The 23,575-nt window shown below is 44.6% G+C and overlaps 2 protein-coding genes across 5 annotated transcripts in view; both read right to left on the bottom strand.

Moving 5' to 3' along the window:
- Window positions 1–3,230, bottom strand: part of zdhhc14 (zinc finger DHHC-type palmitoyltransferase 14) — a 39,449-nt gene extending 36,219 nt beyond the window's left edge. For 2 of the 4 annotated variants that reach the window (XM_068579914.1, XM_068579917.1), the window contains exons 1-2: window positions 2,538–3,230; window positions 1,741–2,033 (exon numbers count right to left, since the gene is read on the bottom strand). In XM_068579914.1, the coding sequence (XP_068436015.1) occupies window positions 1,741–1,982 (242 nt within the window). In that variant the 5' untranslated portion in view covers window positions 1,983–2,033; window positions 2,538–3,230. Of the gene's footprint in view, window positions 1–1,740; window positions 2,034–2,486 lie in introns of all 4 variants that reach the window. The other 2 variants (XM_068579916.1, XM_068579915.1) reach the window with 2 other exon arrangements.
- A 5,156-nt stretch (window positions 3,231–8,386) lies between these two features.
- Window positions 8,387–23,575, bottom strand: part of arid1b (AT-rich interactive domain 1B) — a 160,880-nt gene continuing 145,691 nt past the window's right edge. The window contains exons 11-21 of the mRNA XM_068580025.1: window positions 21,783–21,980; window positions 20,965–21,180; window positions 19,948–20,173; window positions 16,097–16,238; window positions 15,011–15,180; window positions 14,018–14,150; window positions 13,714–13,833; window positions 13,491–13,566; window positions 12,391–13,111; window positions 11,918–12,048; window positions 8,387–11,614 (exon numbers count right to left, since the gene is read on the bottom strand). Of these exons, the coding sequence (XP_068436126.1) occupies window positions 9,794–11,614; window positions 11,918–12,048; window positions 12,391–13,111; window positions 13,491–13,566; window positions 13,714–13,833; window positions 14,018–14,150; window positions 15,011–15,180; window positions 16,097–16,238; window positions 19,948–20,173; window positions 20,965–21,180; window positions 21,783–21,980 (3,954 nt within the window). The 3' untranslated portion in view covers window positions 8,387–9,793. The remainder of the gene's footprint in view (window positions 11,615–11,917; window positions 12,049–12,390; window positions 13,112–13,490; window positions 13,567–13,713; window positions 13,834–14,017; window positions 14,151–15,010; window positions 15,181–16,096; window positions 16,239–19,947; window positions 20,174–20,964; window positions 21,181–21,782; window positions 21,981–23,575) is intronic.

Below are 23,575 nucleotides of genomic sequence, written 5' to 3'. Positions count from 1 at the left end.
AGTCCGCCCTTTAGTCATGGGTCGTGTCTGTATCTCTGCTGAGGTGACAATGTATTGACAGATGACGTGGTCCAGAGGTCAATGCTGATAGATGCGTCTGTGAAAGACTTCACACACAGAGCATACAAAACAGAATTCAGCCAATGGTTTGGGATGAAAGATAGAAGGATCCCAATGTGACATCTTTAAATGTCTTTCTCAGACCAACTGTCCAAAGGTATTCGATATACAAGAAAAAACAGAGCTACACTGCAAATTATCACATTGGAGAAACTGAAAACTGACAAATGTTTCTTGTTTTTGTCTAATAAGTAAAAGCGATACTCCAATGATCAAAATTATTATGATTATTTTTCAGTCAATGAGTGGCTTGATTAATCTACTCATTGTATTGGCATTTTCCAACATATCTTTGGCACACATAATTACATAATATTAAGTCCTTTCTAAATTATATGTGGACATTTTTTGTTTAAATAATGTTTGTGTGCATACTATTTACTGTCTTTTGATGTACTCCTAGATCATTAAGCATTGGCTATCTTTACGATCCACATACTGAACAGCAGCCATCAACAACAGCACATATTTTGCCTATTAAGCTTTCTCTGGCGCTAAAGCACTTTGGCCTGATAAAGACTGTCCGATTGAGCAACAAATCTCCTGATGGAGCAGGATTCTTATCCAGTGTAGATGAGGTTTCTGAGATGATAGATGCCAGTGATTACTTGGGCCTAATGAGGAAGAGAAAATGCACTCTCTCTCTCTCTCTCTCCCTCGCTCTCACTCTCCCTGTCCACACTGTAGGGCTCAGGTCTATGTCTACATGCTGTATCATGCACCCCAGTCACAGTGGGTCAATCTAGGGACGACGACAAAGAGTTGGATGAGACAGTGAAAAGGAGTACATTCTGTCTGTTGATTACAGGTTTTTCCAACAGTGGGAGATAGAAAGAGGCTCCTTTGGGGATCGTGAAGCTGTGATTAAGGGAACGCAAGTGGCACACACAGAGAGAGAGTAACACTGTGCAGTCTGCTCTATAGGTCATGAGTGAATGATCTGAGATTGACGAGAAACACAAAAAGTGGACGGTAGCCTGCGCCCAAGTTATCATGTTGTCAATATAAAAAAGGTAAAATTACCAAACTACACATTATGCATAAAATCATGTTACTTGGCATCCGGATCTGCTTCAGAACAGCAACTGGTTATGATCTCGCTCAAAGACACTTTGGTTAAGTTGATGTTCGACTCTGTACCTGGCGTGCTCCCTACATGCGAGACTAGCATCCCAAAACAACAATAATGACGGTGAATAAAAAAACAAAAGGCTGTCTAACATGCATCCCACATACAACTGCAAGAGCAAACCATAAGCAATATAAGACAGGAAACCTACATCACACAGTAGTGTCCACCAGAAACATCGCTGGCACAACACACTGTTTCATTAAAGATACTTTATATATTTTTTATATTATAGCTTACTTGTGAATACAGAGAACTGTCTGCCTAATCGCCAACCAGTTTGTTCTGACATCTCCCTGAACCCCCGAGGAGATCAGAGGACATACACCCACTCCAGAGTGATGCCAGTCACATAACTGACCTACATCTAAACTTTTTCCTCTGACAGCTGAGCCCATGAAATTAAATCCCTAATCCACATTGTCATTGCACGCGTGTAAATAGCAGATGGGAGCACGAAAGAAACAGAACATGCTTACAACGATACTTACTCAAAGGTGAAGAAAAGTCCACAAGTTACTAGAATAAGGACAAGGGTGAGGTAGAAAACCCCCGTCTGCTTAGCCATCATAATCCTCCCATTGCAGTAAAATTTATTCCGACCCGGGAAGGACTCCCACTTCCTCCTCTTTTGGGTCCTTTTCGTGTAAGGGGTCTCCATTGGTGTGGAGCTGCGAGTGCTTATTTGGCTGTACTCGCACTCTCTCATGGACTCTGACACCCCGAGATGCATCAATTGCTGATTCAAATCCCCACAGCTGGATAAATCCTGGGGCAGATGTACCTGTGTGGAGAGAAGAAGCCGGTTCAGTTTACAGGCCCAGATCACAACTTTTCATACAACTGCATGAGAGGTGAATGTGGGTGAGAGAGAAAGAGAAAAACAAGTTTGTAGGAAAAAATACAAGCCACACTTCCTGATATTATTCATATCTAGCTAACACCCACACTACACCCGTGTGTAGATTCGGGAAGGCGAATCTAGTCACCAGTGAAGTCAATAAAAGCTACAAAATTGCGTCAAAAAAGTACGTTTAGCCGCTCTGTCGTCAGCTAACTTGGGGAATAACTTCACAGGCAGCTCACACATAACATAGCATCACGTTAATAGCGCCATTTTTTTTTTTTTTAGCAAGCAACCTGGTTAGCTTTGATACGGCGACTCAATCTAAAGTGACTCTCAGGCTAACAAGCTAGCGAGTTGATGAGGTGACCGGTTTAAGTTACGTTGACCAACTTTGCAATTAACGGGTGCCTCTCTTCCCCAACACGAGAACCAGTCTTTCACCTGGCTCTTCCACTTCAACTCTCCCGCTCGAGAGGGGCTGAAACGAAGGTGTTTTAAACGTCAGCCTCATCACATGTACAGACCCGGCGGTGTCGCTCCGCTGAAAGCGGCGGTTGACGCGCTGCCTCGGCGAAGGAAAGTAGCGCTGGTCGTCGTGCGGGGTGTTGTCACGTAGCGACGGCTCTCCTTATCCAGGGCTGTTGCGACCCGACGACGAAGCGAAGAACACCATCTCTTCTTTTTTTTCTTTTTCTTTTTTAAGTTTACGGGTGAAATAAAAAATAAAAAAAAAATGGCAGCTCGTCGCCGATTGCCGGGTTGGTTTATAAAAAAAAAAAGGAAAAAGAAAAAGGGAAATCCAGGGGAAAGACTGCTCGACGCGGCTGCTCTCAGACCAGCTCCAGCATCCTGACTCACAAGAGACGAGCCGAGCCTCACCGCCTCATGTCCGAGTGGTTCACGGCAACATACGGCGAATAATCACCAGCAATCTTCACCATTCGGCCGCGGTTTAGGCGGGGAAGTCGCAGCATTGCCCAAGAAGCAGGCCGGCAACCCCAACGATTGTGTCCCTCCACACTCACACAGAGCTGCCACCCTCGCAAACAACAAACATCAACATGGGAGCAGAGCACAGCCTCGCTGCCTGCTCCTCCCCCTCCAAGCGAGGCTGAACTGAGGAGGTGCAAAGGCAGACCGAGCTGTTAAAGGGGGTTCCCAAACCGTGGTCCAGGGACCTCCAGGCGTCCGTCAGAAGGGCCGCATGCAGGAGTGATGCTGAGGGTTTGCTGTGGTCAAAGCCTATGTATGCATGTGATTATTATTGAGAATCATTTTTTGATGAAGCCAGCCGCTGGCTTTATGAACTGGCATTTCATATGTAGACTGGCAGCTTGCTGCTAAAACAGGAGTTAAGGGGGTAGGACAAGTGATATTCAATATTTTTCCCACTGTAGACAAATCACATGAATAGACCAAAACCCATATTGGTAATAAATAAATAATACATAATATCCCTGTGTGACATATAGCTACACTGTTGTCATAGACATATTATAAATACAATAGAACCGGGTCTAAGTTTTCCTTTTTACCAGGGTTGCTTATTTTGTGTCAATTCCAGTTAAATACTCGTACACCGATTCTGCAACAGAAAATAATCCCCAATAAATACACAAATTAACCCCTGTTTTGTCAGATGATTATTATTAATATTGTTGGCTGTGTTATTCCTTTGATAGCCGACACAAAAGAGTTGACTGAAATTGAGGTGAAAGTGAGATGGGGATGACAAACTGAGGACAGCAGTCAGCATCAGCAGTCCTTATGGTGTGTTCACACCAAGCCACACCCTCTTCAGGTGAGAGTAATGCTGCGTTCACACTACCGTGTCAGCTTACTCACGCAATAAAAAAGGGTGTTCACACCAAACGTGGTGCGAATAATTCGCGCCGTGTTTGGTGTGAACATGGCATAATATTTGTAACGCGCTTGGTATGAACACAGCATTATTGTCTCGTGAGTAAATTGACATGGTAAACACGGCACGAATCTTCACAACGCTTTTGGGGTGAACGTAGCATTAGCCCATGAGTCTGACCCCCTAGTTATGCCTATTGGTGTGACAAAGTTTGATGAAAACTACAGTTCCCAGCTGTCTGAATCATATACTTAGGACCCGTGTTTATAGAGCTGTGTCTTTTCAAAGGAATAAATGGAAATGGGGCTGAGAACCACCCGACTGGGGAAGTCAGATAGTATTTAGAGGACTGTGTTACTGTGTGCATGAAACTCTTGACAGGATACTTCCAATTGCCAATTATTATTCCTTGTGTTATATTTAGTCATTTTTACATCATGTGGTCCCAGAAATATGAAAGATGGGTTGTGATAAGACTTTAAAAATGAGACAGGGCAGTGTAATAGTGTGTCCCGAAAAAAAGAAAAGAAAAGTCTAATGCAGCATTAGTTCACACTTGGACATGAGTACAGTTGGAGTTAGAAGATGCCCTTTTATTGACCTGTTGTCACCTGCAAAAAATGTTCTTTAGTAATGTTTCCTTGAACACAGCAGGAACAGGAAGCATAATTACTGCACAAATCAATAATTAAATAACAAAACAAACAATATCACTGACTGTAAATCATTCAATACCCGGGGGTAAGAATAGTCACATTAATGCTGTTTCTACTGAAATGCTTATGTAATGATGTCACCACTTGGCTCGTACTTTGTAAGTACAATCTGATGATGCAATTTCCTGTTCAACCTGCATCAATTCTGATGATTGTGTCAACAGTCGACAGTTCTTCTGTCATCTGTCCTCCTCTTAACAAACACACACACACACACACACACACACACACACACACACACACACACACACACACACACACACACACACACACACACACACACACACACACACACACACACACACACACACAGTCTGACAGGAGGAAAGAATCAAACATGTTTTCCTGTACTTTTATACTTACCTTTGTTGTACAAAATTAGGACGTAGCATTCAGGCACATTTATCTTACTGGATTCTAAGCATGTGGTCGTGTACAGTGCTGTAAGTTGTCGCTGTTGAAGCTTGTGTCATGAAAACTGGCAGAGATCGCAATTGGCTGCCGCTGCTGGGCATGTGAAGCTATCAAGTGGCACATGTTTCACTTAATCTGTTGGAAAGCCGTGGATGTTTTCAATGGTTGCTAATGATCTGTAAGCCCTCAAGTCTAATTCCTTAACCGTGGGGCTCGTCAAGCGATGTGATGACATATGGCTGAAGCTGTGTTTGTGTTGGGAAAAAAAGTGGACATGATAGGGCCTTTCAGTAACTAATCCAAGAACAACATGGGCCTGGATCACATCCTGCCAAGGCCTCATCCAGGCAATATTGTTTCGGTTAGAAAGCTGGACTGGATGAAAGCACATAGCCACATCAAAGCACCATCGAGAGGCCAATACTGTCCGTATAGCCACAGCTCTTGGACTTGACCTGATCGGGTAAACGTGCATACACACAGTTCACCACACACATAAAACACTTTCCTGGAAAGGTCAGAGCGGTCTCTTCTTGTGTCCGCCCAATGCTCTTTCATCTCCCTACGTTAGCGGTGAGAGGCAGCAGGGTACGGTACCCAGGCCAGTGGTAGCCAATGACTTGCCTGGCTTCCTCTCAGCCACCACATCATTCTGTCAGAGCTCGATGACTCAGCTTCTCAGAGGCACAGGAGTGTGGGAGGTTTTCTCCTGCGGTTGGCTGCCTACGTGAAATGCATCCTCCATCACCGAAAAAGTACAGCGAACCCACTTTCCATCCGATCCCTAAATGAATGGAATTGAAAACGCTGTAAGGTACGTGGGCTAAGTCTGTTTGTCATGTGCAGGTGCACACATGTAAAATCAATGCAGCTCGAGATGCCAGGACATACCCACAAGCATGCGAATGGCTTCTTTTGCCGCAGAAAAGTGCTTTAGTTAAACATCAATCAAGTAAGTGAGTAGTTTCAAGGTGTCGGTAAGATTTCAATAACATCAAAAGATGAGTGATTGTACCAGCAGCCAAGCAACCCGGCTAACTATCAGTCTTTGAAACCCAACCTGGTCATTGCCTGTGTTGTCAACACATCAGGAAGGCTATTATTAAAGGAAGCTTAAAATAGGACTTAGTCTAATGCCCACATTTTCCCGGGCAAAGGAAAGTTGGGAGAAAGATTTCAAATTCCAACTGAAGAGGAAGTAGAACTTCTGAGGACTCTGGTCAAAGTCAAATTAAATGATAATATGTAGCCCCTCGTGTGTTAAACTAAGATAATAAAATGGGTATTTGGCAGTTGTGTCTTCTTTCAACACTTCTTTTACAAATCAATGCTATGAACCGATGCAAGAGGGAGTGTAGGACTGTAGTCTTGTGTTTACGTCTGCTTTTAAAACTATTCCTATCTGATGTCTGTGTTTACACTTGCAACAGCTGCATGGCTTTACTGATGGAGAGCAAAATGTGCTACCCATTCATCAAAATAAAATAATCTTTGATTTTATATTGGAATCTCTAATCAGGGATTATTAAAGACAACATTTCTAAAATTGAGATAAAGCCGTATCCGTTGAAGGCCAAACATGATTTGTGACATGTGACTGTGACATGGATTTTATTGTTCAATTAGGAATAAAAAGTACAAAAAAGAAAAATAGATATGAGAGGAAAGTCCTTGTCTTCAGGGATGCTTAGATTGAGAAGAGCAGGTCATATACTTACAAAGTTATCATGGATACGCGTGTCCATAACTCAGTGCTCCTCTGCAGGGCGCAGAGAGGAAACAAAGACGAGCTCATATGGGACACAAAAATAATCGTAAACGCAAAGAAAACAATTCAAAATGATATTCCGAGAAGGCGCTATAGTCACGTTCAGTGACCATAATGGAGTAACAAAACAGACAAATATATTTTTCCAAATGTACTCTGAGGAACACTTATAGTACTCATACTTACCAATAAAATCCCCTGCGTGTCTTTGAGGAGAGGCTGTGGTGTGCCTCAGCCGTCCGTGACGACCAGAGTTTAGCTCCTGTGACAAAGTGTCCGTACTCTGGGTCACGGTTAGCTCGGGGGAGGGGATGCCCCCTGGGAGAGAAACACTTTGACATGTCACAGAAGGAAAAGCACAGGTGTAAATAATGGGATTAATGACAGCTGAATTCCATTTCGCTGCTTCCGTCTTCGGGTCCTGGTATCGTTCATGCTAATTAATGTCACACTGTCCCGGTTTACTGGGGCACTTGAAAAGAACAGAGCCGTCAATAATGTTATTAGTGACCTCGGTGCTCTTCCTGCTATGATACATCAAGATGTCTCCTGTGGAAAAGGCCTATGATGCATGATGCAACGTGCAGAGAAGACAGTTTTAATCAGTGGGGTCTCTGTTTCTTCCCCGAGCCCTCTCTAAAGGTTTAGGGATGTCCTTCCTGAATACAACAACACCTGAAGAGTTGGCTGGTAGAGGTTGTGAGGAAGACGGGAACGGGCTGCAGAAAGGTCAGGGAGCTCTTTCTTAAGGAGGGGATTATGAAAACTGATGCTCTTAGAGGAGCTGTTCGAGTAGAGTGTGGGGTCCCGTGAGTCCGATAGGTATTCATGATACTAGTTTTCCATTGGACGCAGAACATGAGCAGTACCAAGTCATCAGTGAATGGGTTAATCAATTCATTATTGCATTCCTTTTTAAATCTGACTATACATTGTACAAAGAAGAAGAGATGCTTTTAATGCCATTATTTTAGAGTACATCAGTATCAAGGGATTGTTAATTGACCTATTTATAAACGTAAACCCCAACATAACGTATTTTCTTTCATATAACTCGAGTCCGCCTGGCGATCTGCTCAGTGTCATAGTTTCACATACGTGTTCAGAAAGTTGCTGCATGTACATTTTTTTGTTGCAAATTGCAAACGGCTTCAGATTCAGCGTCTTGGATGATGTGTGTCTCATCTTCAGATAGACTTTCCACCCTCTTCAAATGATTGATGGTCTGTGAGCTGGAACAGCCCTGTATTACAGTCACTACATGGTCCACTGTTCAAGAAGCACTGACCTTTTCAGGAAACACTCACATCTCCTCCACTCATTTCAGAAGCATCTCACACATTCAACATAGAATATATTCTAAAAAGTAATACAGCTGATCTGTTGATGTCCTGGTTGTCATTAGAGATCAAATCCCAAACCGAGACTCATGAACAGGAACGTTCTGAACATACATCAAAGACCTCTGAAGTGATACCTGTAAAGCGGTTATATTCAAATTATCACGCGCCCTCGGGACTCTTGCAGCATTTTATTGTATAATTGAATTGTAAGGCCGGAGGATTCATCTATTTTGAATGACATCAATGAAAGCAGTCCTTGCAAGCGGTTGATGTTTGTTTTATTGGCCTAAGATTGTCTGGACATAATGCAACGTCTCCGGTGCGTAACGATGTTCATCATACATTTATTTGTGACATGTGCAGCACAGAGTATAAATGTGTATACTGAATAAAAGAGAGACATGGAGTCATACGAAAAAAGGCAAATTTTACAATGAGCTTTCATGACATTTGAAGGTTCTTTTCACACGTTTCTTTTTAGAGCATCATCTAGATTCAAAAATATGCCCATTGACATGGATGGAGGACAGTAACGTACAGAAATATGTTCAGTTTTCTCACGTAGCCTCGCCTAGATATCCTCTCACCCTGGCACTTTCACGTTTGATTACCAAAGCGATTGTTTTCTCAGCTATAATACAATGCATACAGGATTTTTTTTACATTGAAACACCAGTTACATCTGCCATGTTCAAATATTTGACCCCATTAACAAAATATGTATAATAACAATAACAAATTTTACCAACAATAAAAGCATTTGTTATAATAGTCAGAAAGTCCCACCTCTTGCTATGCTTGATTGAGACTGAAAGAATCATGTGCGTCCATTGTACAACGGTTTATATACACAGTGATGAAAAAATACAGACATAACACAAGTGCTTAGGAAACACAAAGTTCATCTGTGAAAGTCATTGAGGATATGATAAATTAGACACTTATTTTAACAGATGCTCTCCTCTCATGTTGATTGGCTGGTGCAATGCTGCCTCCTCATGGCCTAAAGCACACACTGCAGGTATCTTTTAAGATTCTTCTTGTTCTCAGAAAGGGACAACTTGCTCTAGAGTCCTATTGCACAATTTATCTTCCAGCGATGGAGACATATACATTTCAATTTGAAAAGTCAGTGTTTTTTTTCCCTCCACAACTGTTGGCAAAAAAGTTGAAACTACTGTACAGAGTCACATTTTAAATAAATACTCTCCATTAACAAAATGTTGATGAGTATATTAGCGTTTATAAAACTGAAAAACATCTCCACGACTCATCGACTCAAAAGGAACCACGTAATTCAGCACCAACATCTGGTGGCAGCTTTGGCTGAAAAAGTAAACGAACAAAAACAAATGACAAACAAATCAGCAATCCAACACCAGCAGGTATTAAATATTTGTATTAAAATGAGCTTTCAAATGCCAAACCCACTTTTTTTTAACAGGGCCCAGAAGCTATACATATATAGAGATATTTTGTGGATATGTCATTAAAAAAACAAACATTTTCTGTCATTTTGATAAATAAAAATAGGAAACCACAGAAGCATCTTGTTTGCCTTAGCGTCTGCTGTGTGAGTCCCGCCTCTCCTCTTGTCATAATTTCCCTAGGTGAAAGAGAACTTGGCAAACAAGAGCCACCACCCCCGCGTTGAGCACAGAGGAAATGGAGATGTCTAATAATCTGCTTTCGTACAACGCAAACTCTCTCTTGTTCTCCTCCACTTTAGCCATAGCCAACAGGCCTTTAGCTGCTCTGCACATCATGTTTATGCTAGGTGGGTCCATCGGGGGGTGCCCCATGTGCAGCAAGCTGTGAGGGTTCTGCTGGTACTGTGCCATGCTAACGCCATCATCCAAGAAGCCCACCAAATTACCCACGCTGCCCTTCTGCATGGCTATGGCGCGCGCCGCTGTGGGATCTCCTTGTGCCAGGTGGGAGAGCACAGCCACTGCCATCTCTCTGTACACCTGCGCCTTCCTCTGACTCGCGTAGCGGACCAAGATGGTGAAGAGCTTCTCCTGTCGGCTGAAAGGCGGCGTAGCTAGCAGGAGGTCAACGTTGCCGGCCTGGATGCTCAGCTTGCAGAGGCACTCCAGCACCAGCCTCTGGGGAGTCGGCTGGGAGTGGGGTGCTGCTGACGGGAAGGGGTCCTGGGCTTCAGCCGAAGGGCACACCATCCAGTGGAGGAGGCCATCCAAGATGGGGAGGCAGATGGTGTCTGGATAGGTGGAGAGATCCAGCTGACCCGAGATGTTGGACAGACTGACCATGGCGTTCTCCCTGAGCAGACTCAGACACTCCCACCACCACTCCTCTTTGCTGCTCGACAGCCCCTGCTCCTTCTGCTCGTCTCTCTGGTAGCTGGGGGGCGATCGGTTCCTCTCCGGGTGCTGGTGGTGCAGCAGGAGCAGCCGGCCCAGGAGAAGAACCAGAGCGGGGTGGCGGGACATATCCAAGTCATTCCCGGGGATAAACGACAGGCTCCGGACGATGTTGGAGACGCAGAGGCAGCGCTTGGCCAGTGAGTCCTGCCAGGCGGAGGATGCGGAGAGCGGAGGCTCGTCCAGGCAGCGAGGCTCATCCTCCAGCAAGGTGATGTGGTCCGGCTCCCCATCCGGATGCACCCTGAAGGGGTAGGATGGCAAGGAGCGCGCGGGGTGGGCGTAAGAAAGGGCGTCAACCCGAGCACACAGAACATCATCTATAGTAGCAGTGATGTGTTGTTTCTTCCCATCGTCCATGGTGTTTTCCTCTTTGTTTTCTCTCCCGGTCTTTCCCTCTGCCCTGGGAGGCGGTTCACTCCGGGGTTCAAATTGTGTTTGAATGTGTGCGGTGGAGTCACCTCCGCCAGCCTGCCAGTGTAGCAACCCGCTAGTGAACTCGGTGACGTAACCTAAGCGCTCTGTCATGTCTTCAAACAGGTCCTCTTTGTGGACAATCTTGATGGGGAGCTTATCATATTTACTGGCTTGCTTGAGTTTCGGTTTGAGCTCTGCAACAGGCTGGTCCACGCACTCCCTTTTGTTCTCTGCTCCTTTTTCACTCTCTTTTTCTTCTCCCTCTTTCTCTCGGTCCTCGTCATTTGTGTCCTCCTTCGTTATATTGATCTCAGACTCCTCCTTCTCACTGCTCACCTCAGCTGACTCTGGCTCTGCAGTACTGATCGGTTGAGCTTCCTCCACGATGCCTCCTGCTTGCTCCGCCTGCGCCTCTTCTGCCGGAGCTGACTCGGGTTCAGGATGGGCGTTAGAGTCCGTCTCCTGGTCAGGGATGACTTCTTCCTTCTGTTCAGCAGCGGGGTCCAAAAGGCTTTTCTGGGCCACGGTCCCCACCTCAAACTCTTCCAGGATGCCAAAGATCTCAATCAGGTAACGGCGAAAGTACTCCACAATCAGCTCGAGGAATCCTGGCAACTGTTCAGACACAGATAGAAGGAATGTCAGCAATTTAAGCAGAAATAAATCTAATTCCAGTCACTTTTTTTAAATAATATCTTGAATCCTTTGGACGACATTGCGACATAATGGTCTTCTGAATATTTGTGTGAATTTTACAGATTTTTTTACAGATCTTTATTACAACAGAAAAAGGTTAATGTGGAAGATCGGGTTCAAAGAGACACAGCGCATTGTCATGCTTTTACAGCGTGCTCCAGCAGGCTGAATGAATTCGTTCACTCAGTCAGCAGTGAGGTGTAGTCCTGAAATTGGTTTTACCTGCGAGAGGGTAAAGGAGCCCACAGTGCTGTCATCGTACAGCAGGATATTGATGGTGTCTAGGGCCCATGTGCTTTCTGCCAGCAGGCCAGACTTCAGAGACATCATCACGCGCCAGGCCTCAGGCGTTCCTGGTGGTAAAACAAGGGGATTTTTGGAACCCGGAAGAAAAGAAAGTGGTGATCAGACATGGTCCAAATGATAAAATGGGACACTGAACAGAGATCATTGTAGTTCCTTTTATAAAATGTGTCTCATGTTGTGCTAGTTCAACCTGAAAATTAGGTTTCGCTGTTCATATAAGGCAGAGATAACAGAGTTTTTTAGAGCATGAAAGTACAGTAAATTCACTTTCAAATGCAAAACTAGAATTAAACAATCAGCAATGCATCTTCTAAAGAGCCTTACCAACCCATCCACCTCTCAGCCCTCATCAAAATAGTTATTCATGAAATAATGTGACTTCATCTCACCAGTGTCCTTGGAGGTGAGCTTGCGTCTGGGCTTGAGAATCGGCATGGTGGCCTCCACCGATCCTGGTGGGTAGTTGAGGTCCCGCCTCAGGTTGGGAGGAAAGTGTCCCTGTGAGCCCATCATGGTCATGCCAGGTTTAGGCATCTTCATGGGTGACATGAACGGTCCTTTGGGTGACATCCTAGAGTCCATGGAGCGCTGGAAGGCTCCTGGGCTGGGTGCTCTGGACAGGTGGTTGGCCATGGATGGAGAGTTGGAATAAGAAGATGGCTGGCGTGAGGACAGGGGAGTCATGCCTCCTGACGATGACATGTAGGCAGACTGACGGTGCCACTGCTCCTGCCCCGGACGTCCGTCCATGTCATCTCTGCCCATTGAGCCGTAAGGAGGCATTTGTGACGGCGGCCCCTGTCGGTTGGGGTAGGGATAGCCGAGCTCTGTCCTGGATGGCCACACGTTGGGGCCATCGGCGGCATGGTTAGGAGTGGGCCCCCCACCCATCATACTGTGCTGGCTCTGACCTGAGGGACCCATGCGGTCGCGGGGGTAGGGGTAGGGGAACTGTCCCTGGATGGGTCTGTGTTCGGGGCCTGAGTAGCCTCCACCGTAGTGGTTGTACATGTCCGGCTGCTGGTTGGCGTACTGCATGGCATACATGTCGCTCTCGTGTCTCTTGGGTGGGGGGCCGTACATGCCGTCCATGGGCCGTTTGTAGCCCTGCTGATGCAAAATGCAGATAGTTAGTTAAAAACAGCCATGAAGAACTTATTCTCATCATTCCACTGCTTCAGTAGAGTTCTATAATAAACACAACAACAACAACAACAATAACAACAATAATATTAATAGTAATACTACTTATAATAATAACCTTTTACATGTTTTTGCAATGCTAAGAATAAAAAAAAAAGCATTGCCCCTTTAATTGGAAAGATGAAAATGATTATTGGAATACAGATGTTACTCTGATAACATTATCTGTAGTTTAAACTGTCACAATATGAGAACATTTCCTGTTCAAAATGTCATATATTGTATTCCTACAATATTAAGCCACAGTGAACAGTGTGAAACGGCTGTATTTACATCTCTCTCTCACCTGTTGCTGAGGGTACATCCCAGATGGATGCATCCCATATGGCATGCTGGGATACTGCTGACTGTAGCCATCGTGTCTGAAACAGAGCGGAGGGGAGAGGAGGAATAAGTCACTTGCTGGGTAAAAAATGATGAGCAAAGTAACATGAATATGTAATTGTGCTATTGCTTTGACTTTCCACAAGTGAACTCTAATAGGCAGTTGTACACACATGGGTGCTGACCTCTGCTGTGAAGGGTATCTACTGGAAGAGTACATGCTGCCCTCACTGTTCGAGGGTCCCATGTTGTTCTGACTCCCAGGGGGACCCATGTTCCCCTCCATCCCCATGACATGGTCCGGTCTGAGGATCAAACAACAGCAAAGTCTTCATGCTTCTGACTGAAAATCGCTGACAAAAATATCAGCTGTAAATATGTTTTTAACAACCCCGGCTACAGTGGGCCCGAGGGCTCGTGTTGGGGAAATGCTAAACATATAATGAGATGTACAGCTTCCCCCCTCCTCTGTTGATGAGTGTGCTTTACCTCCTGTCGTAGCCCGGTCCATATGGATACTGCGACCGTTGGCTCATGCTCAAGGCAGACGGGGGTCGACCATACATGTCCTGCATGCCACCACCGGGCATCTGGCCTGGTATGTATGGATCAGCTCCCGCCACTGCGCAGGAGGAAAACAAATGAGGTGGATGCATCAGACTATATTATATGTAGGGATTGAAGCAACATGAACAAAATTAAAAAGAAAAAAAAAGAGATCTGAACAGGCAGCAAGCTAAAAAATAGTCAAAGTATCAGTGTCCTGGTAACCACCAGGTGGCAGCATTCCTCCATCAATATTCACCACGTTACATGATTAAATCTATTGTTCTAAGGCTGCAACTGTTGTTATGCAGCTAACACATCCACCATATTATTCATTCAGACTCCATTCTTTCCAGCCTTCAGAGGAGCCACTATCCTTTCTCAAAACTAAACCGCATGAGTTGGTCGAAACAGGTGCTTCTCAGCAGGATGGGAAGGATGAAAGGTTGAATACGAGGAGGATGAAAAGGATGAACAAAGTTAGGATGAGACAAAGGCTAAGCTACAAGAACATCAGAAGAGCTGGTGTGTTTTCGATAAAGGGATGTGTGGCGTAACAAACAGTTCTCATCTGCTTTCATAATTCCAGCAGTAAAACACACACACACACACACACACACACACACACACACACACACACACACACACACACACACACACACACATACACACACACACGCACTCTGTCCTGACTAGACAATGAATTAGCTCAACGAGACAGACGAAAGAACAAAGGCTTTGGGATACATGAGTCATTTTGACAAAGAGCCATGTACGTTTTGAGATGGAATTATAATTTAAAATATACTCATTTAAAGTTGACAGTGTAAAATAGTTTGTTCAAATGGTCGACGTGAGAAGCTGTTTATTCACAGCCGTCTCAAAATGTTCTGTGAAATTGGGGAAAGAGGGTGTCACAGCGTGTGGCTCACTCACTCTTCCTCATCCCGGCAAAGGGGTCCTTGGCGTCGTACTGCATCCTCATCATCATGTCAGGCATGCTGAGGCCCTGCTGGTAAGGAGCTGAGGCCGGCAGGGAGGCAGCACGCTTCTGGAAAGCCGGGTCGCTCACCTCCGAGAAGGGGTCCTGTATGCTCACGCTGCTCCTGGACAGGGTGAGGGGAAGAGAGAGAGAGAGAGAGAGAGAGAGAGAGAGAGAGAGAGAGAGAGAGAGAGAGAGAGAGAGAGAGAGAGAGAGAGAGAGAGAGAGAGAGAGAGAGAGAGAGAGAGAGAGAGAGAGGAGAAGCTGTGTGAGAAAGGGGGAACCATGGACTTGCACAGACTGAAGACATCGATAAGATGTGCGCTGTGAAGGAGCTCTTTGCTCTTATTTTTGAGGGATTTAAAAATAAAATGGTTTCAATGAAGGATGTTTATTTTTTAAAATACTTAATATATTACATAAAAGAGTTATTGTGGTAGTAGTTTGTTGTTAGTGGTGTATTCAAAATAACTCAAGGTTAAAGTGAAGAAGTATCAGCAGCGAAATGCCCCTTTTAAAAGTAAAAGTGCTTCATGTGTGATATTATATGATTGGATTATTATTACAGATGCATTACTGTAGACCTGTATGCAGTTGGTTAAAGTTATAGTTGGTAAAGCAAATTCAAACGACTTTATTCAACGTTAGGGCAGTTTAATCTCTAACAAATTATACTTTATGAACTGTATCACTGTTTGTATGTACAACTTACTAGTAACTGTCAAATAAAGTAGCATAACATCGAAAAATACTCAAGTAAAGTACGAACACCTCAAAAACGTAGAAAAGAGTAGATTTATTGAATAACTTTCCACCACTGTTATTTATACTATTTATTAACTGTATTAACAATTGTTCATACAGAAGGAACAAGTATCACACTGCGATTAGTTTTTGCAAAATTGACCATGGAAAATAAAGAACTACCACTACTGTAGTGGCAGAGGCAGCGGCAGTATGAATGTACGCAGTAATAGCAGTACAGCAGCATCACAGTACTGCGGTAGTATTGTTAGTGGTGCAGTATGCCTGCGTGGTACCTGTTGGGGGGCAGAGGTGTGACCTGTCCCAGGGGGGTGGTGGCGGGTGTGGGGGGCTTCAGGTCCCCCACCGCCTCGGCTGTCGAGCTGCTGCCAGAGGACAGGGGCGTCTGTGGGCCTTGGAGGGAGCCGCCTGAATTAGCTGGAAGACACAAGTATCCTTTTTATCATCAATATAGTTGGACGATTCAAAGGATCCGCAGTAAAAACTGTAACACATTCAGACCGCAGGGCTCCTTTGTCTTCAGATAGGATCTTGAAGCTGGTTTGAGTCAGAGCGGCCAAACTGGGCTTTTCGCTGCAGCTAGGTGCTGCATTAGAGAGATAACTTTGGACTTAAGGCCAAAGCACTGACAGTGTTAGACTTCACGAGACCTGAGCTCAAACAAACAGCCGACGTGACGGCAGTGGAAAACGAGTGCGGAAGGACTGTTTAAGAGGGAACAGTTGAAGTGAGAAGAAGGGAAAGGAAGGAGAGAGAACACAGCGGAGAGATGGGAAGGATTTCTCAGAGAGAATTGCCTCGTTGGGCGGTCGCAGCACAGCTCTTTAATTGGAAGCAGTTTGAAGATGGTTTATCTGGCTCTTTTTTGGTGTGCCATAGACTAAATGATGGGTTCATGTGGGGGAAACACATGCATTTGAAGAAGATATAGTGTACATAGCGGGTGGAGTTAAATTATGTGCAAGCTAATACTTACAAACATCCTCTAAATATGTGTGAAGAGCTTGAGAAAGCACATGCTTGTAACCTCTTTCCAGAAGAAATACATCCCCTCACACAGAGACTCCAACTGAGGTTCAAACTGGGTTAGTGTGCTCTCTTGTTATGACACCATATTTCTGTGAATTTCTCAGTTCAACAAGATAAAACCAAGGGATACAAATTCCCAGAAGCAGGTTTAATAGAAAACGTGGACCGTTCCGGCTAAAAGATGACAAAGACAGAAGAAGAGAGACTATGAAAGTATCCTAATGAGCATTTAGCGTTCGAAGACTTTCTCTGGAAAAGCCTCAGTGGCCTTTCCCTGCACCGCACGTTTCCACAGGAAAAAAAAAAAGAAAGAAAGACTTAAGCTTTAAAAATTCATGCTAATTCTGAATTATTCAATAATACCCCCTGCCGCTACATCATAGGAGATGGAGAGAGAGAGAGAGAGAGAGAGAGAGAGAGAGAGAGAGAGAGAGAGAGAGAGAGAGAGAGAGAGGAGTTATTCCATGATGATGAGCAGAGGTAGAGGAGAGAGGGCGAGGAAGGGGCAATGAGCATTAGGGATTCTTCACTTCCTGGGATATGCCTGCTTCAGACGAGCACCAACGCGCGCGCACACACACACACACACACACACACACACACACACACACACACACACATACGGGCAAGTGCAAACAACGGTGGGGTTAGCGAGGGTTAACAGGTTTACCATTCCTCAAGAGCAGACAGATACATAATACCGAGCAGTGGGGTTACGAAGATGGAGGGGAGGTGGAGGAGAGCGTGAACTCAACTGCCCTCTGCTCCACATTTAGAGGGAGAGAAGAATGACAGAGCAGGCCATGAGGAAAAATAAAGTGTGTGTGCAAAAGCCATGTGGCTAACGTTTGATGTGTGCGCACGAGCTGTGTGCGTGTCAGTGGGTGACATAATCCAGAGAGGTGGTGGTGGTTGAGGGTGTTGGGGGGGGGGGGGGGGGGGGAGTCAGTCAGCCGAGCCAGTTTTGTGAATGAAAGGTGACGGCGAGGTCGAGTTTGTTTACGTTCTACATTCCAGTCCTCATTAATCACTCCCCACATCCCCCCACCATCACAACCACACACATACACACACACACACACACACACACACACACACACCCTCTCCACCCCCACCAGACAAGCTTCCTCAGTGACATCACTGGGCCATCAGTCTATATAAGCGAGGAGTGTGACAGTAGGGCAGTTTGTACGTTGGAGCAGGAAAGCACAGCTACGAGGTCAAAAAAGAGGCATAACAAGGACATGGATGCATTTTGTTGCTGCGGTGTCACAGAATTAAGAGACAGAATCATTTCATTGATTAATCGATAGTAATAATTATGTCACAGCCTCAGTACACATGTTCAGTGTGATGAAGGTTTAACAACTGAGCGTTCAGGTGATGGTCTTACTGTTTGCCTTTGTTGTCTCTTTTTAGTTCAGTTTCAACCCTGCCTGCTCGTGTCTACCTTCTTGTAACCAGTGTGTCTGTGTTGTCAGCAGTGAACTTGATGAGTTCAATGGAAATAATGATAGCACAAACTATGAAATCCCCTTTAGCACAAGGAGAATACTTGTTTATGTTCTTGTCTGCCGTCAGTATTGCAGTACGACATGTAGAGGTTGAAATATCACGAGGGCCATCCTTTTTTTACACGAGCAGGTGATATACAAATTATGCAGCAGATCTCACTTCAATCAAGTGTTGCAGCATAAGCACTTTACACTTTAATGCGGCATATCCAACAGGCCGTCCAAACATCCCTAGTATTGACCTTTCCATATTTCACAATACAGACGCTATCTCTGATTATGTGCACTGCGGTTGCATCAGCCGATGTGGGCAAAATGAGATTCTGTGAAATTGGCGTGGTTAGGTCCCGTTGAATAGACGAGAGGGGGCTGAATAGAGAATTATGAAGTGTTATGAGCAAGAGAGAATATGATTTTTATGTATAAATATATATATTTTTATACAGATGTGTTATGTATACTGTACGTATGTGTGTGTGTATTTAAATGAAGGCAGATGCTCTTTTTCACCCACCAGGAAAAGCAATCTGCCGTGTCTCAGGCAGGTGAGGTGCTCTGATGTTCTATTTAAAAGCCAGGGTCACTTTTCTCATCTCCGCTGCAAATTAGAGACGTGACCTTAACGCTTTATATCGCTCCAACTTTTTTCCCTCCTCTCTTCTGATTCTCGCGTCATCATTGTGTACAGAGACACACGGTGTGAACAGGCAGTTTACACAAGAAAAAGTATCCTTCGTGTTGTGGTGCTGTGCCAAAACAATATTACTTAACCTCTCAAGCCCTGTAATCAAATAAATGCGAGACCCGGGTTTGAGGTGGAAGTGCTGATCGTATCGTAGCTCAACTTCATTAAACTGAGAACCATCTCAAAACAGTGCTAACGTTCACAACCGTCTCCTGGGTTTCAAGGTGTGTTCACGTATGCTATTTTAAATCATCTAGCTCACACTGGCTGGCCATGAAACTGAACGTTGTTAAGAGGTTAATTACAGCCAAACATGTTCTCTCTAGGAAGGAGCGGTATTTATGATGTAGACTTTGTCATTTTTCTTCATTGTAATTTGGGTAAACTGACCCTTTAACTGTCAGTGCCTCTATGACATGTCTTTGCAGCGTTGGATAGACATGGATCATTTATGTTTTGGGCTCAAATTAATTACTTAACAATGCTTAATCTTCTGATAATGCAACAATACAATTACCTTTTATTCTACAGCGAAAAGCTAATATGCTGCCAAATCGAATCGCACTGTTTGTTTAGGCCGAATGAGTTGACTCTTGAAACTTTGTCTGTCACCAAAACCTAAACTCGGGGACACATTTACACAACCACGTCTGCCAGTTCCCAGTCCACCAACAAATTAGCACGGCTGCTACCTTCACTATGTGGTTTCTGACGCTGTGAAACCTTTATTGTGGTGATGTTGTGCGCCACATTGTCATGAATACAGATCACTCCTCCTCTGTAGATTCCTGACACCTGTAGTTTGATCAGCAGCACCTGTTGTTTGGCTGCCGACAGATGGGAGAGTGGAGACGTGAAAAAAAGAAAACAAAAAACTGTGTCTGTTATCAGGCCTTACCAGGTGAGGGCGGCTGGATCTTGACCTGCTTCCTGCTGTCCCCTCCAGCCACGCTGCTGCTGCCACTGCTGCTGCTGTCTGCCGGCGGCTCTTCTCCCCTCTCCATCTTACACTCGTAGGCAAACAGATACTGGATGTATTGCTTCTTGAGCGAGCTGGCGGAGGTGCTGGATGTACCCACGTTCAGGGTGGTGGACAGCTCGCGCCACTTCTTATTCTTGTTTACCTGAGTGGTTGAGGGGAGAGCAGACAAGACATTCATCAAATGAGGATCACTGATCACAATGAATGTGCACAACTGTGCTCGTGTCCTTTCTTTCTTTAGTAATGGATCCCCGGAGCAACAGCCACGCACTTGTCATTTTGCTGGAGGATGGTCGACCACAGCCTGCTGAATTTAATCAATCTAAACTATTCTACGGCTGAGCACTTAATGTTTTTGTATTTACTATAACCGCAGAGTTGGAGGTCAATCTTGAGTATTGCATATACTTTTCACATTGCCATTTCTAGTCTAGAAACTGCAAAAAAAGTACAACATTTTACACCCACAATCAAGTGGACACCCCTGACCACAGCTGGGGCTGTTTTCACGTTTTTTCAAGTTCCAATTAGGGGAAAACACAAAACGTCAGAAACAAGAACACTTACAGTTTTGCAGTTTGGGGAAAGGTGAACATGACAATGTGTGATGCCTAAAGCAACATCCATAAAGAGATTATTTGACCAGATTCAAGTGTGGAAGAACTTGACTGGCCTGCACAGCGTCAAGGCTTTATTCCCCAACATCCAGGAAGTGATCGACCTCACTCTCATCACTCGTGTGGCTGAATGGGAGCAAACCTTGTGCAGGTTCAAAAATCTTTAAAAAAAGCCTTTCTAGAAGAGTGTAACGATACCATTTTTCTGTTTATGTTGGGCTTAGAACAGAACGGACCTGTCTGCTACCTCAGACAGTAAAGTTGAACTTCATCTCACATGTTTCCAGCAACATTGCGCGTGTTCATTAAACGTTACCATGGCGAGGCCTCCTATCTCCCGAACAGCTATGTAGAGCTTCCAGAGGTCCAGCGGCTTCTTGCCCACAGCGGGAAGCTGGGTCACAGGCGTGCCCCTTTCCTCCATGAAGGTCAGGTATCGCTCCACCCAGCCCCGCCTCTCCGGCTCCACACCCAGCTCAAATAGGCGCGTGATTCGCTCCCCACTGAGGGAGGAGGAGTTTGGGTTGGCTTTCTGGTGAGAGAGGCAGTACAGTAAATGTAAGAAAGTGACCTTTTTATTCACATTTGTATCATGGAAATAAAATGTAAACTATATGTGGTAGACCATATACGTATGTAAGCACAATGAAAAACATTGTCCTGTGGATTACATATTTCTACATCACTCTAAACATGTTAATCTGAGGAAATCCTGCTCAGTATATGCAAATAAATTCTGGATCATTAAAGTTTCATCCCATATTTACACATCCTGAAGGAGGCCCTTGGTTTGAACGACCAAGCAAAAATAAACACTTCTGGAGAGCACTTTGTTCAGTGTGCAGCCTGTGTTTACTTCAAAGTTCATTCACATCCCTCAAATTCAAATTGGAGGACAAAGTTTAATCTCTCACAGTCACGTCTGGCTTCAGTGCGGGCCTAAGAACCAGCTTTTGATCATGTAATTACACAATAATCCTTCAGTCATACATGAATGAATCAAACTAACAGATTATGCTGACATTATTGTCCATAAAGGGAAATTAAGTCGCTTGGTTTGGTTTCTGTGTCTATTTATTCATGTAATTCCTGTACTTCCATCCATCCAACAGTGTTTGAGCTTCCAGTGCTTACAGGACTGGAGGGGGTCTTGATGGGCCAAGGGGGGCTGCTGATGCTGTCGCTGTCGTCTCCGTGGTACGAGGACAGGCTGGCTGGGCTGGGGGAGAGCGGGGAGGGCACGGGCAGGGCACTGCCCGGCGTGGCTGGCTGGGACACACACTGCTGGGAGCTGCTGCTGCTGCTGTTATTGTTGCTGTAGCCGTCCTGTAGCTGGTGAGCAGGGTAAAGACAAAAATGACTTTCAGCTTATCTGTGAAAAGGCATCCATCACCCACAAGTGTACCCAGTATCGCACAATGGTGTGTTCTACTACGGTCCACACAACAAGAGTGAGGTCACAGCTCAAGTCTGCAACGGTAGATAACCCAAAATGAGTCCAGATGTGTGTGTGTGTGTGTGTGTGTGTGTGTGTGTGTGTGTGTGTGTGTGTGTGTGTGCGTGCGTGCGTGCACACAGACACATGTGTGTTTGTGATGATATGTTTGGACCCAGAGGTGGAAAATACATAAAGTACACGGAGTACTGTGCTTAAGTACAATTTTGAGGAACTTCCATTCCACTTGGGTATTTCTCATTTATATCTGTATCTATATATTTGTATATTGTACTTTTTTTAAAATATAGATAGAAAAAGTACACTGATTTTGTACTGAAGTGAAAGTAGTAATATCACTATTTAGGAATACTAACAGTAGTAATACAAGTAGTATCAAAGCATTTGCACTAAAAGCAAATGCACTTCTTATACGGGATGTACCATTTCAGAATCATGCATAGTGTGTATAATTATTCAGGCATCATGTAAATTACGTGGTTGGTACATTTTTCCCTGTGAAATGTAGTAAAGTTTAACGTGGCATAAAATGGAATTCCTCATGTAAAGTACAATCACCATATTATACATAAGTGGTGTACTTGCATACATGTACTTAGTTACATTTTGGCTAAAATAGCCCTATAGTCAAAGTTTGGCAAGTGTGTGTGTGTGTGTGTGAAAGATTTTGCATGTCTTACTGCTATTGTGTGTCTGCATGCATAAATGCATGTGATTACATGCGAGAGATGCATGGAGCTCAGTATGATTAGTCTGTCTATAGATGTGTGTGCGCTTCACTTTGTGTAAATCACGTTAGCTTACATTATTGTGTGAGCTTTGTGTACGTGTGCGTACGTGTGTGTGTGTGTGTGTGTGTGTGTAAAAGAGACTGCGAAAGAGGGAACAACAGCTTGACAAGTGCTTCTGGTCTATGTACAGAATGCTCATGTCAGCAAAACCCTATCTTTCTCCCTCTCCCTATCTCTCTCTCTCTTTCTCACTCCCTCCCTCTCTTGGCAGACAGATCATCTCTTTTGGGAGCACTCGGGGTCTTTCTGGCTGCTCTGACTGCCTTAAATAATTCAAAAGGCCCTACTACTGCAATCAGCAAAAGAAAAGACAGGGATTTGGAGGGAAAAGACGTGTAGTGGATGTGATGGAGCCGTGTGAGTGTGTTTGTGCATGTCTGTGTGTGTGTGTGTGTGTAAGAGAGAGAGAGAGAGAGAGAGAGAGAGAGAGAGAGAGAGAGAGAGGGGCTGTTAAGCAAAAACAAGGGGAGGGGGTAGAAAAGAGCAAAGAGCAGAGTTCTGTTGTTGCTGTGCTGAGCCAAGCCGAGCTGCAATTGTAGGGCAAAATGAGAAGTCAGCATTGTGTATTGGGACTTGTGTGTGTGTTTGTGTGTATGTGTGAGGAACTGAAGAAGTAATGTGCATGTGTGTGTGGACTTTCTGGAGAGGCCAGTACGTGGCTTCCTGACTTTTTGTAAAAT

This window comes from Clinocottus analis, unplaced genomic scaffold, assembly GCF_023055335.1.
Source record: "Clinocottus analis isolate CAN_PGR_092001 unplaced genomic scaffold, fCliAna1.0.p SCAF_17, whole genome shotgun sequence".
NCBI lineage: Eukaryota > Metazoa > Chordata > Actinopteri > Perciformes > Cottidae > Clinocottus > Clinocottus analis.
Note: the sequence above shows the minus strand (reverse complement) of the source record. Positions and strands in the feature narration are given on the sequence as shown.